Source organism: Sciurus carolinensis, chromosome 7 (genome assembly GCF_902686445.1).
Source record: "Sciurus carolinensis chromosome 7, mSciCar1.2, whole genome shotgun sequence".
Taxonomy (NCBI): Eukaryota; Metazoa; Chordata; class Mammalia; order Rodentia; family Sciuridae; genus Sciurus; species Sciurus carolinensis.
Genome location: NC_062219.1, coordinates 138,080,121 through 138,099,293, shown reverse-complemented (window position 1 = coordinate 138,099,293; position 19,173 = coordinate 138,080,121). Strand labels below are relative to the sequence as shown.

Below are 19,173 nucleotides of genomic sequence, written 5' to 3'. Positions count from 1 at the left end.
TCTGGGTGGGCTCCTTGCTCTACCATGCATCACTCCAAGCTCAAAATGTGACCCTTCCATAGATTTTCCAAGAAGTCTCTTTATAAACCATTCTGCACGTGTTAGAGAGTTTATGGTGATTTAGGGAACCTCAGGGCTACATTCCATCTCTCCCTCCCCCAACCACTTGCTTATATCTGTTTCTGGGTCCCTCCCTGCCTCTATTTTTCCTTTCTGTCTCTAAAGAGGCAGTATGTTTCTTCTTGTTTAAGTGCTGAGGAGTGAGAACCACATCCAGCCCCTCTGGGCCTCCACAGCCCCAAGTGGCTCCTCAAGAGTCCTTTCCAGAAAGACAGGGCTCTGCTTAGCTGCAATTCTTGTAACAGTCTCCAAGATAATTTTTGTTTTTTCTATTTCACATATAATCCTACTTCTAGAAAGATTTGAGATGGGTGTCCAGGGACCAAGAAGATGGAGCTAAAGAGACAGCTAATGAAGGTTTAGGAGGGGCTGGCAGAGGTTAAAATGTAGGATGCATCTGTTAAAAAAAAAAAAATCCTAATTTGGAGAAGAACGTAAGAAAGCAGCAGAATTTTGGCAGAGCTGAGTGGGAGACACGAGGCTGGGAAAGCCACAACCAGAGAGACCTGGGGCACACTCAGGAGCCCCTGCTGCCTGCAAGGCTTGGGAAAAGCTCTGTGCTTGGGTACAAAGCTATAGTTTGTGGCTGGGTTTGCTTGGGCACGCACAGATCTTTAGGTCCTAGAATTCCCTTTGGAAAGATCCTGAGAGGCCAGGACATTGGACCAGTTTTTGTCTAAAAACCAATAAAGCTGTCATGACTATTTATGTGTAGGTTTTTGTCTGAACATAGTTTCTGTTTCTCTGGGATAAATGCATGGACATGGGATTTCTGTGTCACGTGGTAAGTGTATATTTAATTTTATAAGAAATTGCCCGTTTCCCACAGGGACTGTGCAGTGTCAGAGGAATCTGGCAGGCAGCTCCCCAGGGAGGAGTCAGAGGGATCTTGTCCCGTGTGTGGTCCACAACTGCTATACCTACTCAGCCCTCAGGGATCTGGCCAGACTCCCTCTGTGAAATAATCAATACCACCAGGAGCAAAGCAGCCTTGGCTAATTGTTACTGCAGTGCAGGGGAGGGGACAGCTTGTCTGCCTGGGACAGTGGTGTCTTTAATTAGCCACTTCCCTTCCTTCCCAATGCTTCCTTCTGGGCCTCGAGGTGATTTTCACCACACTCGGAGGCCTAAAGAACAATTGCGAATTCTTGAGATTTTTTTCCCCCCCAAAGGCCTTCTTGAAGGAGATCAACTTAATATATTTTTCCTTCCCCTCTTCCTTACACATAATGAGTTGTCGGCCACTGCCTCCAAGCCCCAACCAACCCACAAGAGGAAAAAAAATCAATTTACACTTTTCCTGGGAAGCAATCCTGCTGACAGAGATGACTCATAAAGGTCCAGCTTTTCCATGTTAGAGTGCCTTGCTAGGGCCCAGGATGACTTTGCTTCTGAATATAACCGTCTTTGGTTTAAGAGTAGGGGGGTACATGGAGGACCAGATGCTCAATATCTCCTGAGCACAAAATCCCAGGCTTCCCAAAGACACTGTGGAGCCTTCCAGAAAAGGCGATGTGGATGCCCAATGGGTTTGCCTTCCAAAGTGTCTTGGACTGAAACCTGGGAAATCAAATTCCTTATTCCCAAAGCCAGTTCACCACTTCCCCCCTGTATTTCTTGCATCAATGAGAAGAAACCAGAATGAGTTTTGCTGGATGCCCCAGCTCAGCAAGAGAGTGCTCCTTTCCAGGAAAGTCAGATGTTTTAACCCGTAGCTGGAAATAGGATCTCTTGGGCATGAATAACAAGGGATTACAAGCTTTTGCAAGTCAAGGCTGGAAGAGAAAAGAAGCAACTGCCCAGGCTTGACTCTTTTGCCAGCAAAATAAATTCCTAATCAAGGAAAGTACTCATTCTCTGTCTAACTTGCCCTAGTATTATTCTCCTCTTCATTAGAGGGTTAAAAATGGTTTTGCAAAAAATATGAAGAGAATTGTATTGAGAGTTAGAAAGATACCGTAAGAACTAAAATGGGAAAGTGAATAAATAAATAAATGAGATCAGGGCACCTGTTGAATACCCATGGCCTCCTGCCCTCACCACCTCCACGTTAATCGCAAAGCAGGAGTTCATTTTCTGGTGCACAGAAAAGTCGCAAGAAGCCTGTCTCAACACTACGCCCTTCTCCAACACCACTGCTGTAACTGTCTGGATATTGTTCAACCTTTTCTTGCCATCTGTTCGTGTGTTTTCAGAACATAACATTTAAAAACTGCTAGTGTGTGTGGAAACATTACCAGACAAACCGAGGATGCCAGAGCACTTATTCCAAATACCTTTGCCCGGGCTTGAACTTCAGGGATGGAGAAAGAAAGCAAAGTTCCGAGCTGAGAAACACTTCTGACATGGCGGCATAAATAACAGATGTTCACAATATTTTGTAAGGATGAAGAATTGGAAGTAATCTAAATATTCATCAAGAGGAGGAGGGATACTATTGCAGTTTATTCATATAATGACATATTTTAAGGCCATGAAAATGAGTGAACTAAAGCAGAGCAGACTAGCTATCTCCTGGAATAATGTAATAAATTAGTTCCCAAATAAGTTGTTAATTTAATTAATTTCAGTAAATTATGGGTTAAGTATTTCTAGGTAGATAGTCACATGGAAATCACATAAAAATATTTTTGTTTCCCCCCTTCAATTCCTCAGACTCCTGTTTGTTGTTTGTTTTACTGTTCTTGGGAAAGCCTTCTGTGCAATATTGAATAGAAGTCATGGTGGGCCTTCCTGCCTCATTCTGAATTTTAGAAAGATTCTGATGTTTCTTCATTAAGTATAATGTTCACTGTGGATCTAAACAATAGGTGCATTTCTTTAGAGAGCAGATAGTTGATTTTCGATCTGGCATTTAAAATTTTGTTTTTTAATCAGGTTAATTCAGTCCATTTTTATTTAATAGAACCTCTAATATCTTTAGAACTATTGCTCATCTTAGTTTGGGTTTTCTTTCATGATCTTTCTATGATCCTTTCCAACATGCTTTTGGATTTAAATATTTTTGTACTAGTTTGGAAGTTATGCATTTCTAGTATTGTAGTAGTTACCCTTCTAATTTTAACATGAATATTTTACTTAATGAAGCTTAACGTTTATATTTACTTTAAACCATATTCCCTGGGTATGTGTGTATGCCTTGGTTTATTTACAGTGCAGTAAAAAATATGGCCTTAAATTGACCTTCATACCTATTTTCAAGGGTACAGTTCTGTAGTGTTAAGTATGTTCACATTGTTGTGCAAAAGATCCCTAGAACTTTTTCATCTTGAATAACCACACATTTATCTTCACTGTCTTCCCTGAAGGACACAGGACAAGGACAAGGACATTTAAGTTCAAGGCTTTATGATCAATCACCAGTTCCATGTGCCACTGTTATCCCGCCCCTCTGATCCCTGCTCCTGGTCTTTGAACCCTTGCAACCCGCTTCCCTTGAGTGGCTTAGTGACTTGTAAGCGGTAGAACATGACAAAAGTGTTGAGATGATGCTGATGAGATTAGGCTACAACAACATGGTGACATCTCTCTTCCCACCTTCTCCTACTCTTCCTCAGTGTCCTCACTCTGGAGGAAGCTCGCTGCCATCTGAGTAGCCTGGTGGAGAGATTAACACAGCCAGGGACTGATATCTCTGGCCAACAGCTGCAGAGGACCTGATCCCTGTGACAGCTCGTGAGTGAGCTTAGGAAGGGATCTTCTGAGACCTGCCCGTGGCCATGCACTCACGTGAGTTTGGAAGCTTCTCTCCTGCCCATTAGTCAAGCTTACAGATAAGTGTAGCCCCCCTGGGTCACCATGCATCACAAATGTCCAACCATGCCACACCCACATGCCTGCTGGCCCCAGGAAAAAACTGAGATGATAACGTCTGTTGTTTATTAAGGATAATTTGTTATGCAGCAATAGAAAATGAGTTCTTTCCTAGTCCAAATTGGACATTATCGTCTTTGTATTTATTCTTGGTAGATTTGCCGATTTGTTGTCTGCCATTCTGGCTTGCATCTCAGGACTTACCTCTGGGATCATTTTATTTCTTTCTGAAATATCCTTTAAATTTCCTTTAGTGAGAGTCTTTTGGTGGCAAACACTATATTTTGTTTGTCCAAATCTTTAATTCACTCTCATTATTGAGTGACATTTAGCTATATATACAGTTCTTGGTTGATTGTTATTTTCTCTGAGGATATTGTTCTTGCTGCCTGTAAATCTACCCTCAGTCTCAATAAAATTTTTGTTATATAATTTTTCTTGCTCCTTTAAACTACTTTCCCCCCCTTTGGTGATCTGTGATATTATTCTGATTGATCTGGCATAGAATTCTTTTATGAATCTGCATGGGAGTTGCTGTGTGTACTGAACCTGAAGATTTTTACCATACACAGTTCTGGAAAATTTCCAGCATTTTTCTTCAGAAATTTCCCTTTTCTAGCTTTTCTCCTGTAGTTGTAGCTAAAATTTTCCATTGCTTCATTTCTCCATGATACATTTTGAATAATAGATCCAGACCATTCACCCAGTTCGATCTCTTCAGCTACTTTGAAATCTGTGTTTTTACTGTTTTTTTTTTTTTTTTTATTTCAACAATGAAACAGTTTAAGGGGTTTTATTTTATTCTTTTTCAAATCTTTCTGATCTTTTTTGATATTATATATTTTTATTCTCTCATGTTTTGAATTTTCTTTTATTTCTTTAATGTCACATATTCTTATTTTATATTCTGTATCTATATTTCCAAGATCTAATATTTTTATAATTTGGATTTTCTGCTAATTCTCCCTCATGGCATGTTTGTAATTTTTGGATCGTGAGCTCATGGCTGAATGTTTGGATTGTGAACTCATGGCTGAATCTTTAGAAATTCTGTGAAATATGAATTGAGGATGTGTGTTCCTCCAGAGACGATGTACATTTCTTTCTGTAAATATGCCCCAGTTGTTCTAATCAAAAATCACTTTAATTGGTAGACTTTGTATTTTTTAAACCACGAACATAGTATATGCACATTTACACACACTATATATTATACCAAATTTATATGGAATCATATCTGAAGCTACTAATTCTCAGAAAAACATTTATTTTCCCTAGAGACCAGGCAGAGTTAGATAATTCATCTTCTGTTCTGTCTAAGAGTGTATTTATTTTCTGATCCATCTGGGGGAAAAATAACCCATGTGGCTATAACTTTTAAAAGGTTGTGACTTGAGCTGGGCTCCGGGGTACACCCCTATAATCCCAGTTGCTCGAGAGGCTGAGGTAGAGGAGGAGCTCAAGTTCAAAGTCAACCTCAGCAATTTAGCAAGGCCCTAAGTAACTCAGCAAGACCCGGTTTCAAAATAAAAATAAATAAATAAATAAAATAAACAAACAGGGCTGGGGATGTGACTCAGTGGTAAAGTGTTCCTGGGTTCAATTCCTGGTAACAACAACAAAAAGCAATAAGAAGAAAAGAAAGGAGAGGACTGTAGGAGGTGATTAGACCACAAAGGTGACCCTGTCATAAATGGGGTTAGTGCCTTTTAAAAGGAGTCTGAGGGAGCCTGTCTGTCCTTCCCACCACGTGAGGACACAGCTAGAAGGCACCATCTAGGAAGCAGGGAGTGAGCCCTCATCAGATGTGGAATCTGCCAGTGCCGTGAACTTCCCAGCCTCTGAAACTGTGATCAACAACTTTCTGTTGTTTAGAAATTTCCCAATTTAAGGTATTCTGTAATAGTAGGCTGAATGGAGTGAGGCACAGGGCATTTATTCTCACCAAAGATTTCTCAGATGAACACTATGAAGCTCTGCTTAGGGGCTGTCTCCAGATGTAGGATCAGTTTGTACCACTAATGTAGTTGAACCAGAGTTGCTGAGTCAGTGCCTTCTGAGAACAGCTTTTACCAAACAATACTCTGATTTCTCTCTCCTTCAAAGGTGGCACCTTTGAGGCCTGTTCCACAGGGGTTACCCAAGGTCCCCAGAAGGACCCAGCCTTGGTTCTCCTGGTGGTTACCTGGATTAGCTCCCTTTTCTTCCCTGTGTCATTTCTTCACTCTCTTTTCTAAGGAAACCTTGGACTTGATACTTAAATCAATTCCTCTAATTTGTATTGAATATAAATTCTGTATACTCTGCTAAGTCATCAGATGTGGCTTTAACCTCCACAGTAATTTATACTAAGTTTCTTGCTTTTGTGGACTCAAGAACCATTTTAACAGATTTGGGTCAGAAATGACACTACATTCAGGTAGCAATGCCAGGTGTCCAGATGGTCATGAGGCTGGCATGAACAAGACAGGCTTGTGTGCCTGACTTTGGAGCTGGTGAGAATATTCCAAATAGTATATAGTATACTATATATAGTACTCCAAAATAGAAGAAGTGAATGCATAACTTATGTATCTAGCACTCTTGGAGAGACCACTTTGATACTAAGGATGTTGATGGTAAAACTGACTGTGAGATGTTTCTTGGAGATTTGTATCAAGGTGAGAGGGGGTAGAGTGGGGGTAGCATAAAAGGGTGTTAATCAACTGCACTTTCCCCCTCTCTGTAGCAGAGACTGCCAATTGGTGACTCCAGTGTTGAGCCTAGCTCTCAGACCCATTTTGCTGGTCTGCACAATGTTTAAAAACACATAGACTAGTTGCCACACATATAAATTAGGAAGCTGCAACTGTAGATCAGGAACTCTAGGTTTCTTTTGAACAGTTAGGAGATGAAACATCACTGTTCCACCATCTCACATGGCAATTCCATGGAGTTGAACAGTAGATTTCCTTTATCTATTTATTTTATTTTTTAGGATGCTGGGGATCGAAAACCCAGGGCCTTGTGCTTATAAGGCAAGCACTCTACCAACTGAGCTATCTCCCCAGCCCCAGTAGATTTCCTTTAGAGAGATGGTGAACGTCAGAGCCCTTGACACTTTATATTGTAAATTATAACTGATCCTCTCCATTCGTTAACAATGCTCCTTGATTTATGATGAAGCTATGTCCCAATAAACCCATTGTAAGTTGAAAGTATCCTAAGTTGGAAATCTATATAATGTCCCTCACCTACTGAAATCACAGCTTAGCAACACAAAGCAGGACATCTGAAGGGAGCCATGGCTCACTGCCACAGCCAGCCTCACGAGGAGGTATCACCTCTCAGATTGCCTGCCCGAGAAAAGATCAAAACTCAAAATCCAAAGTGCAGTTTTTACTGATGTGCATTTATTTTGTGCCATTTGTGAAGGCATTGCATCTTTGACTTCCCTTTACCTCTGTTGGCATGGGTGAAATCTTTGTGATATTGTTTTGCAGAAAAGCATCTGTGGCTTCTCTCTCTTGCTCATTCCTCTGCTGTTGTTTTCTAGAATTTTGAAGGTTCACTGCCAAAGGAACCTGAGGCCAGGTAGCATGCACAGGCACCTCCTGTCCATCACGTGGTGATTGACTCTAAAACCTCAGATGCGTTTTTGTTGGGACAGTGGATAGTTGCTGGCAAACCCATGTCGGTTCAGGCACTGGTTCGAGCAAACCAAGAGCCACTGGCCGTTTTCTCTTTAGGTTTGAAAACCTGAGCACGTATTTACATCCAAGTTGTCCTTTAATTTAGTCACAACTGAAGACAAGTGCAAGGTAGAAAAAACTATTGTTCCCTCTAAAAAATGATCTTTCTACCCACTCTCCAATCTACTTGGGCTCCAAACAGTTCAGTGTAGGTCATGGCTACAAGTTAGTCTCTGAAGTCTTGAAACTCCTAGTATTTCTCTTTCAGGTTCCCCTTCATCCAGTGATCCAGATGTGAGGCAGATCATCCTAGTGGAGAGGGAGGGAGGATTTTGACTTGTATCTGATGGTGGAAGTTGGTTGTCTGTAGCAAGCTCTTTCACGTATGGAGAAAAGACCAGAAGAAGCAGGTTTGGCATCAAGCTTTCAGGCTGTAGGGTCCCAGGTCATCTCTACCACTTTCATCAAGTCTCCCCAGCTGTGGTCTTCTGTTTACTGCAGGCTGTTACTGTCCTTAATGCAGCTCATATCACAGAATGCAGCAGCCCTTAGTCTAAACAAGTGTCTGGCATTTAATGCTTCATGAAAACGCAGTAGTCTTTATCCGTGGCCTCATTTTCTACAGTTTCAGTTACCATCACAGTCCAAAAATATTAAATGAAAAATTCCAGAAATAAACAATTCACGAGTTTTAAATTTTAAGCCATTCTGAGTAGCATGAGCAAATCTCACCCATCCTACTACTCTATCCCGCCTGAGACACGAATGATCAGTTTGTCCAGTGTATCCACACTCTATACACTACCCACCTGGTAGTCACTTAGAGCTGTCTTAGTCATCAGATTGACTATTGCGGTACTCCAGTGCTTGTGTTCAAATTGCCCTTATTTGTCTTATTAAGGATCCCAAAGTCCAAAAGTAGCAATGCTGGCAATTTTATGGCTGCACATTTTTACTTCTATTTTATTAGTAATTATTGTTAATCTCTTATTGTGCCTGATTTAGAAATTAAACTTTATCTTAGGCATGAATATATAGGAAAAACATAGTATATAGGTTTTGATACTATTTATGGTTTTAGGCATCCACGGACAGTCTTGGAATATGGATAAGAGAGGATTGCTATATGTCAATTCCCTACGAAGTCTGTAATAATAGTAATCCTATTACTATAAGATTACTATATTATTACAGTAGTCTGTAATAATAGTAATCCTATGGAATTGTTGGACCTCAAAATTATAACTGAGCCCCATGGATCTTTTGTGTATGCAAAACTCTTATATTATAGGGTCTTGGGCAAAAAGAGGATGTGAGTAAAACATCTCAAAAGAAGGGCTGCCTCAAAAGATCCTTTGCACTTTGGAGATATGGGTATAAAGAAGGGGGCCTGGTTTTAGTTTAACTGGTATCTTTGACCTAAAATTGGATGAGTTCTCACTGTGGTTTTTATGCTTGAAGAGGAAGCAGAGCTTGCCTGGGAGGGTCCTCTGGGGCCCTGCCTTTGGCGGGCTTTGCAATCATGGTTAGAACACACAGTCTTTTTAGCTCAGAGGTTTCTCTTCTGAGCAAGGGGGCACTTGGGTTGAAGCCCTGAGACTCCATCTGGCCTGAACATCCTTCAGTTCTATAAGAGAACCCTAGTCAGCCTGTGGGAAGGGCCTGGCAGAATGCCGACCCCTCCCTGCAGAACACCAGGCTTGTGGGGAGATTAGTCATCACGCAGCAGCTTCTCCTCGTACCTCAGTGTGTCATCGGAGGCACGGACACACTAGTCTGACTCGTGGGACATCCAGCCAACACCCAGCCTCTGCTCTGGGCGCCACACCCCATGCTGGGGCATACTTCCTTCCCCTCCAGGGTCACCGAGAACTGTGGCCGAAATGGCCAAAGTACTCCATGTCTACGGTGGCCATGGTATTGCAACAGGCAGTCCTGTGTGACCTGTGACCCTCATCGTGACAGAAGGGTGGATTAGGAGGATGGTTTCCAACATCCCATCCTTTGCTGACGGGGTGAACAGCACTACAATACTAGACAGTTGCTGGGAAACAGGAGGAAAGGCAGTGTCTGCTTTTCTGAGTTCTTGAAGACCTCACCTCCCGTGACTCCGTCTCTAGGAATTACTTAGCAGGCGTGTCCAGGTGATAACAAAGACAGAAGGAAACTGGGTCACATCTTAAGCCTGAGATGCTTAGGATGAAGCCTCATTCTTAGTTACTTAGAAATTCAGAATATTTTTATCCATGTGGGTAGACCAGAGAGAACTATGTGGTTTTTCTCTTTGTAAGTAGGAATAAGGAAAAAGAGTTGTAAATGAACCCAACAGTCTTGGGACAAACAGAATGGAAGGACCAATCGGCACAAGTGGTTCCATGTAAAACCTTGGTAGAAAGTTGGACCACAGCCATATCCGTACCAGAAATCACACAGAATGTACAAGTAGAAAGATAGGTCAGTACTGGGTTCTGCGATGAAGTCAGTGAACAATTCTAAAGACGAGTCTTTATTATTCAGGTGAAATTCATCCTCTACTCTAAATGATTCTTATGATTATATATATATATTTTGACTCTTCTGATTATATATATAAATATAAATATCTTGCAGGGGGAGGTACCTGGAATTGAGCTCAGGGGCACTCAACCACTGAGCCATGTCCCCAGCTCTAGTTTATACTTTATTTAGAGACAGGGTTTCTCTGAATTGCTTAGTGCCTTGCTGTTGCTGAGGCTGGCTTTGAACTTGAGATTCTTCTGCCTCAGCCTCCCCAGCTGCTGGGCTTACAAGCATGCACCATCACGCCTGGCTTGGTTATGTGTGAATATGACCATGACAGGCATAAATCCAAGGATGCTTACAGACCTGGGCATGGGATAGTAACGGTGGGACAACGAGTTACAAGACAGTCATCCAACAAAATAGAGAAAGCACATCATTTGAGGAAAAAGCACCAGAGTGGGGGGAACTTTGTAGAAGGAAGGGGTTCAAAAGGTCTTAAGGATGTATTGGGCAACATTTAAGGAAAGAGAGCTCAATTTTCTGACTGAATGCCAAGCCCAGAATTGATGAAGTGTCACTCAAAACCCTCATCCTGGCTTGATCTGAGGCAATTAACCTTTATCTTTAGTCTGGAAAATATTAGCCACCCAGTAAAATGAAGAAATAAAAGTTACTATATCTTTAAAAAGACATAAAAGTTATAGGTAAGCATAAATATCAACATAAATATGCCAAAGAAATTAATGTGAATGACTGGTAACAATATTTTGAAACAAAGTTTAGAAAAATACAAGTGGAATGATTTTGTGATAACCTGTGTATACTTTACTATTGAAGATTAAGAAAAATGTGCTGTATTAGATTAAAGCTTAAGACAATCCTATTAATAAATCTGTGACCAAGCTACTCATCTGCAAAAATAAGTAATTTAATTAAAAAAATTTTGTTGTAGTAAGTAGTATTTAATGACTTAAAGAGATAAATTTAAAATACAGTATAAGAAGAATAAATTGAGTACTGAAACATAGAGAAACCCTTTGAATAAGAAAGAACCCAGCAGTCAGAATGGATTCTAATGGTTAACAGGCAAAGGGAACCCTGATAGCTTTATTTTGGGTTTCTTACTGAGGCTGGAGGTGTTTCTAGCCCCTGTGAGAAGGGAGATCGATGTCAGGTTTCAAATAAGGGAGCGCTTTGCTAGAACTCTGGCTGACTAGGCAGCCAGTGTGAATCTTAGAACTCTGAATTGTGCTTGGAGAGGAGCAGGGATTTCTGGGGTGGAAATCCTTTCCTTGGTCCTCTTAGCAGTTGGGTCGGTTACCGCTCACCTCTATTCTGAAGGCGGAGATTCCTGGAGGGCCAACGGGCTAGGAATTTCAAGAAGGGACACACAATGGTGCTTTCCTGGACACCACACAGGCTGCTGCCAAGTGCTGACGCTTGCTACCGGCGGCACATAAATCACTCACTAGCCTCCCACAGCTAACGCTTCCTGGTGGACCCCAGCATACTTCTTCTGCTGCCCACTTGGTTTCCCCAGTACCCCAGAACAAAGCTACTGGCCAGGGACCTGGAATAGTCCCTCACAGGGTGTCTCAGTGAAGGAACAAGCCCAGCCTAGATGGCATTAGTTCCTGAACCTGTCACCCTTTTCTTTCAGCGTTAACTCCCACCTGTGGCTTGGTTAGGGAAGGAGCGGGGTCCCTGCGCCGTGTCTTCCGGCTATTGTCTACAGTACAGATGACCTCTGCCAACTGTGCGTTCTTGGTGGCCGGGCGCCGAGTGCCTGCTGGGCTCTGCCAGGTGCTCAAGCGACACAAGCCCCAGTGAGGCTCCAGTTCGCTTGCCTGGCCTCTGATGGCCGCCTGCCTCCTCCTACTGCAGGCCTGGCTCTGAGCCGGACCCAGGACCACCAACACAGGCTGCTGCCTGGGATTTTACTGTCCGTGTTGTAGGTTTTACCTAAAGAGCTGCTGGTCCCTCTTCCCTACCTCACCTAAGAGTCTCCTAAAAGATGAACAGAGCTAGCTGCCCACAGGGATTTCATCTGGAGATTGGAAAGGGCAAGAAGAACATTTCAGAAGACATTTCCTGTCTGCAGAAGAGTCTCTAGAATCACAGACTCCTTCTTGGCTTTCTTCCCTCTTTAGGTCCCTATTCTCCAGGTTACTTAGCATCTCCTTTAAAAAGTGCTTAGGAGAATTAACACTGCTTTGGTGGTTTGGCTGCAAGATGGTCACCACCCAATGGAAACCAGGAGTAGTTTGGTGAATAGGTCCCACCAACACACACCAACACACACCTGCAAGGTTTGCTTCCCATCCAGCAGTTCACTTTCAACTAGCATTTAAAAGATCTGCATCTCCATGTTGACACCCTTGTATTTCTTTATCAATTTCCTAGCTTTAAATTTGAGCCAAAAAGCTTATCCTGCTTTAAGCAGCCTGCTGTTCAGTCCTGCATGCCCAAAGCTATCACTTTGGAACTGCATCTCTGTCTCTGTGGGTATGTGTCTATTTTTCCTTAATTGTACAGTTTTATAGCCCCGTTAATCTGGAAAAATAAACTAAGAGAGAAATTGCTTTCTGCGTGCAATATTTGAAAGCATGACTACATGGCCTGCAATTTTTTTTTTTTTTTGATGTTGTTTCTTTGCTCCAGTTACTTCAGAATTATTAGAGTCTCAGGAAAAATAATTTAAGATTGTTTTCTATGAACATTTTATAAATATGCCTGTTCATTGTTATGTGGTCAGGTCATTTGCAGTTTATCCTCTATTTTGGAGGAGATGTTACCCGCATCATTTTGCATTCTTAAAGTCTGATTAGTTGTCCTATTTGACAACCTTGATGGATTGATTATTCAGGTCCAAGTGACCTGATATAGACTTTGTAATTAAGGGACTTTTTGGAGGTCAGATAGATTGCCCATCCTGTAGCAAACTTCAGCAACACGAGAGCTTATGTAGGCAGATGTGGACAAAGCTGATAGCCTTCAAGGACAGGAGAGCAGGTGTCAATTGCTATTTGAAGCATGGTGGTCAGATGTCATGGTAACCTGACTCTGGAAACTCCCAGGGGCTGGCCAGGTCCCATAGGGTTCACCCACAGCATGTCCCCCTCTGTTCCCCACTCACCAACTGCACAGAGGAAGCCATTGTTGGTGGTGGGAAACGGACTTCCTTAGGAAACGCGCATGCCGACTGCACAGAGGGTTCTGATGGCAGTCAACACTGCTCTTCATAGTTAGACTTGGCCCTTCCTTTGTCTCTTTGAATTTGGGAGATGGCAGTTCCAGATGCCACCTGACAGCAGAAGAGAACTTGGTTCATGTGGCTGAAAACAGTAGAGGTGGAGGTCTCGTCCTGTAGCCGCTGCCCATTCCTGATGGATGCTGGAGAAGGAGGAGCCCCAGCAGCTCAGCTCTGACTGCGCAGAGAGGGGAAGGTCGGGAGGGAGGCCAGGGAGGAGGGGAAACCACCTTTAACCAGAAGACATCTCCCGCTCCTGCTTTTCCTCTTCCTCCTCTCCTCCCTTCTTCTTTTCTAGCCCACAGACTGCTTAGGGTTTTTACCTGCTCACCCAAAGTCTTGTTTTTGAGTTTCAACTTCTCCCTGTCCCCAATCTACATTTCTGGGATCAGGTGGTATGGATTGCTCCCTATTAGAATTCTATCCCACAACTCTAAATCGCTGGGCATGGAGTCAGAACCCGTAGGTTTAATGTCGTGGCTCAGTCAGGCTACCATATTTCAATACTTACTATGTGTGTGCCTCAGTTTCTCCATCCAGAACATGGAGATGAGCAGCCCACTTACCTCAAAGGGCTGTTCGTAAGCATTAAATGAGGGCTTACAAATTTATTAAATTTGAAATTGATGTGTAGAAAGGAGAGGTTATTGGCAGTGACTCTCTGAAAGGAATCCTACAATTTTCTTGTACTTATTGGATCTTTTATAAGGGCACTAATCCCATTCTTATAGCTCCACCCTTGTGACCTAATCATCTCCCCAAAATCTTGACTCCTAATGCCATCACCTTGGGGTTAGGATTTAATGTGAATCTGGAGGAGACACAAACATTCAGTCTATACCACCTTCCCTTACTCTTCCCCACACCCTGTGTCTCCCACGGCTGCCAATTTCCTCTTCTAATCACGTGTCTTCAGTAATCTAATTCACCTCTTTATGTTCCAGAGACCCCATGCAAGTAGGTACATCGGTGGGCATTTGTCCCTGGTCTTGTTTTATTATCTTGCCATTAAACAAAGACAATGCTTTTGTTCCACCTTGGCTCTGATGGAGTCTGTGGTTCTCTTCCTTCTGCAGCACTGACATTTTGACTTCCTTCTGCTTTTTCAGAAAAAATTTTGCTCACTTCCTGATTAGTATCAAGAGCCCAGAAACTGCACATGAGGCTCCTTCTTTGTCAAGGATTTTTGTATCATTCAGAAGTTTCTGGCTTACAGTCTCCTCCCTGCCACTGACACACTGAAGTTATGGGATGAAAAGAAAAGCCCAAATCTGGAAAACAATGGGTTCTTTATTTTGTCAGATGGCCTCTACTTCTGGGTGCATCGTGAGATCTAGAAGTCTCCAGTGGGCACTAAGGATGTCTAAACACCAGGTTGGACAGAATCCAGAGGTGTAATCGATGCACAGGGTTCAGGGGTCTGCCTCCTTGAGGACCAGCAGCAAAGTGACAGACCATCTCCTTCTTGGGTTGGGGGGATGTAACCATTCAGATCTGGACCTCAATGGCCGTGAGGAGATGAGGCACACCCAACCCTGCAGAAGGTCCCAGGACATAGTTTAGGTCCCTTCTACTGACCTAAAAGTGTACCAAAAATCTCCCCTGATATTAAAGCTGTCAAAATGGTGTTAGCTCAGACTTTGGTGGTGTTTTTCCAGAGTTATCACTCTTCCTGGCTGCACACCTTATTTCTAGCTATGAATAATTTCATGTTCCAACATCCATGCACTACCCAGAGGATCCTTCCAAAATTCAACCTCCTCATTGCCAAAGGGAGGGGACTGCCCTGGTCTTGGGCTCTGTCCACATTTCCCGCCTCATTTCTCACCCTGACCTTGTGCCTTCAGCCCCTTTCAGAATTCTGAATGCTAAGCCAAGTCACATTGTTGTCTACCTGCCTTCCTACGGACTGTTCTTTCTGACAAAGTTCTCCTCTCTTTCCCCCCTCTAATCCATCTTGCCTGCTGGACAGACTCTAGACAGCAGGGGCATTCAGAACACAGGATCTGAAGTCAGACAGGCTGGGGATCCATTTGTTTTAACTCCACAAACGTTTATTCAACGTTTTGTCTTCTCTGTGTTCCTAGGGATGTGACTCTGCCACTATTAGCAGTGTGACCTCCGAAAAGTTACCTAACATCTCTGAGCCTCAGTGTCCATGTCTGTGAGAAGGATGCACACAAAGCTCTTAGCATGACAACTGACACATAACAAGCAAACCCCCAATGACACTGAGCCGGTAGGTACCACTATTATTTCTTTCATTTGCTAAATTTCAATCAAGTTTAATGATTCCTTCCTGGACGGCACCAACCTCATGCTCTTCTGACCATCCTGTCCCTGGTACATGATGCCTGCCTCTGTGGCAGCCCTTCATACAAAAGATTCATTGCCTGATCCCCCCACCACTCTTGATGAGGACTGCATGTCCCCCTGTGGAGATCCCCCTGCTCTGAACGACTCTTCGATGTACAGAACATCTGTTTTTGGGCTAAACCTTAGTTACCCCATTTTGTAAAGTGGTAATTTCCCACCAGTTACTCCATTTGGAGTAGAAGCATCAAGATAGAATGATTCCACACCTTGTTTGTACAAGTCAATAACCCCATCTGCCCTGCACCTCCATAAGGCACAGACTGATTTATAGCTGCCAACTTATCAAACAAAATCAAGGAGTACTTGGACAAGTGGACATCCTGAATCAGCAGGAATATCAGACACAGAAGCTTATCAACCCCACCAGGTGAGCACCCCTCACTAGAGACACATAAAAGGAGGAACCATCCTCCCTCCCCCCAGACTGAACATGGTAGCTCCTTGACCCTGTCACCTGGTCACTCATCAAAAGCTTTGTCCAGAAAAATTGCCACCACAACAAACCTCTGATTTCCTGTCCCTATTGGGCTTCATCTAGGTGCAGCTTCTCCCACTTGCAAAGACCACGCAGAGCCCACTCCAAGCTGACACCTCAAGCCGACACTCTGAAATCAAAACTGCGGTCCATCTGGACCCTCTGCTTGGACAACACTGAGGAATTGGTTAATATTCTAATCTGACCACCTACAGTGGCCCTTTGATTCTGCATTCATCTCTCTTTCTGTCTGTGTTCCCTCCCAGCATAGCATCTTGTAATCCTGTCGCCATTTTAACCTTTTTTCAGTCATTCTGTGACCTATTTATATATCATTGTGTGAAGCGTATGTGACTTGGGTGTTTAGATATTAGAAATTAGGATTGGAATAAGAAAGAAACTTGTGTTTCCCTGGCTGGTGACAACCTGGTGACCCACAAGTTTTCATCTGTCACAGATGAAAGTGGTGTAGCCTGTGAATTTATTGTTATTCAATAAATTCTGACATTGTGTTTGGTTTATGCTAATGACATAGCACACTCCTGACTTCCCAGAGCCCAGAGCAGGGCTTGTCCCTGAGACTTATTGGCTCCATGGAGTAGCCCCACCTCCAAGGGGAAGCACCACTCCCAGATCTTCTTGATATTCCCAGTCTTCCTGCCTCTGGTGATAGTGATTTTCAAGTGTTGGTTATAGTCTGAAGGTAAGTGGGGAAGACCAGATCTATCCTTCTGTCACTAACCCACTCCTGGATTCCTAGATGGGGATGCCGACCCACTTAGCAGTGAAGCAGGTCAGCTTCCTGTGGCTTCTTCACCCCTCCTTTTGTCCCATCTCCCGACATGGTTGCACTGGGAAAGAAGTTTCCAGCGTGGTGCTTTTGGAAGGCAACTTTTTATAGGGTAATGAAATGGGAAGACATATTCTGAACAGTCCACACATCTCAAGTCTTGCTATTATTCTACACCTTAAACGAAAAGGCTACCAATGGTCCAGTGTCCCATGGCCATGGCAAATCAAGAGTGACTGGATGGGTACTGGCACCATGAATTGTGTCTCCGAGTATTCATATGCCGAGGCCCTAACTCCAGTCCTCAGACTGTGGCTGTATTTGAACTGGGGGTCTTTAAAGAGGTGGTTAAAGTTAAAGGAAGCCATTAGGAGGAGCCTGATCCATCCTAGTGGACTGGATGTCCTTCTAAGAAGAGGAGATGAGGACACAGACATGGAGGGAAGCCCACATGCAGACACAGTGAGGGAACAGAGGTCTAGGGCCAGGGAGAGGCCTCAGGGAAACCAGCCCTGCCCTACCTTCACCCCCACACTCGCAGGCTCCAGAGTCATGAGGAAATGCTGTTCTGATGTTTCACCCATGAAGCATGCGGGGCTTTGCAGCCTTAGGGACTGAGACACACCCCAGCGGGCTGGTTCAGACATTTTAATCACTGGACTGTGACTTTTCTGTGGGTGGGCTGGTTCGGTCCCTTGGGGGTAACACCTCCGTCTCACCCTCTTCAACACCACATACTGGGCTCATAAGAAGAGAGATTATGGGCTTATTGTTCTGGAGTCTGCAAAGCCCGAGATCCAGTCTAGGGGCCTTCTTGCTGTGTCATATCACAGCAGAAGGACAAAGGGGTGGGGGAGACCAGATCTATCCTTCTGTCACTAACCCACTCCTGGATTCCTAGATGGGGATGCCGACCCACTTAGCAGTGAAGCAGGTCAGCTTCCTGTGGCTTCTTCACCCCTCCTTTTGTCCCATCTCCTGACATGGTTGCACTGGGAAAGAAGTTTCCAGCGTGGTGCTTTTGGATGGCACATTCAAGCCATGGCACTCGTTCCTGTTATCTTCAGCACTAGAGAAAACCCTGGCAGGGGCAGCTTCCCTCCGGTGCTTGCTGAATTAACCAGCGATCTGGCTGCCGGGCATCTCTGGAAGGGCTGGAAGGGGGATGCGGATCTTTGGGTCAAAGTGGCTTTTTCACTTTTGCAAGCGAAACAGACTGGAAAGTGAGCCAGGTGCTCCATCTGGGAGGAAGCCTCTTGGAGGCATCTTTTCCTAATTTCCAGTGTGTGAGGTTCCATGATTTGTAAGACCCGTTGGTCATTTCGTTCTTTGGGGGCTACGTACTGTTAGTGGACTGCTGTATTTCGATGCTTGATTTCTCCTTCTTACTCTTGCCAGGCTCTCCCCCTCCACCCCTCCTTCTCCCGTGGGCTCTCAATGGCCCCTGCAGACTCACGGCAGCTGGAGAAAGCGTTCAGCTTGTCCCCTCTCCCTTCACCCACATCTGTCGGCTTAATCTCCCCATAAACACAAGTGGACATTGGAAAGAACTTACCACAGCTCTGGTAGAACACTTCCAAATCCTCGTTCCTGCAGGCCACGTGTGTGGGCCAAAGTTCCCCTCTGCCACCGTGGCCCCCGCCGCTGGGAGAAATCAGAGTCCAGACAAGGAGAGCAGCCGTGAAACCGTTCATGGCGAGGGCCTGTGTGTGACCAACAGAAAAATAACAGGCCTAATAAAAGGGCTGCAAAGGCTCTTCCTCTCCCCTTACAAAGGGAGAGGCAAGATGGGTTTCACTTCTCAAATCTTAGGCTGTGAGAAGAAAAAGGAGGTGAGCAGAATTTGAATACAGTTCCCAGGGGCATTGCACTGGAATTGTCAGGTTGAGACACATCTGGGTCTGGCATAGGTTGGATGTTGACTTTCTGCTTTCATTGGGGGAGGATGAGCAAGTGGTGTGTGAAATTGTACCTGGGGTCCTCAAAACAGCTCTCCTTAGGGCCACCAGCCCTGGCTGGCGCTCTAAACTCAGGAAGGAGAAACAACAGGACTCCATGTGCTTTCTATCAGCAGCCCCAGCCTCTGGAGGCTCCTGAGGTGAGCCGTGGGCCAGGGATCTGGCTGGGACCTGCAGGCAGCATTTGGCATTTTGAGGGCTGCAGAATGATATTTGGA

General features: G+C 44.1%; 1 protein-coding gene across 1 annotated transcript in view; it reads right to left on the bottom strand.

The window, feature by feature from the left end:
* The window catches only part of Ly86 (lymphocyte antigen 86), a 58,372-nt gene extending 39,618 nt beyond the window's left edge, over positions 1–18,754 (bottom strand). The window contains exon 1 of the mRNA XM_047558743.1: positions 18,553–18,754. Coding sequence (XP_047414699.1) covers positions 18,553–18,691 — 139 coding nt within the window. The 5' untranslated portion in view covers positions 18,692–18,754. The remainder of the gene's footprint in view (positions 1–18,552) is intronic.
* Between the last annotated feature and the right edge of the window lie 419 nt (positions 18,755–19,173).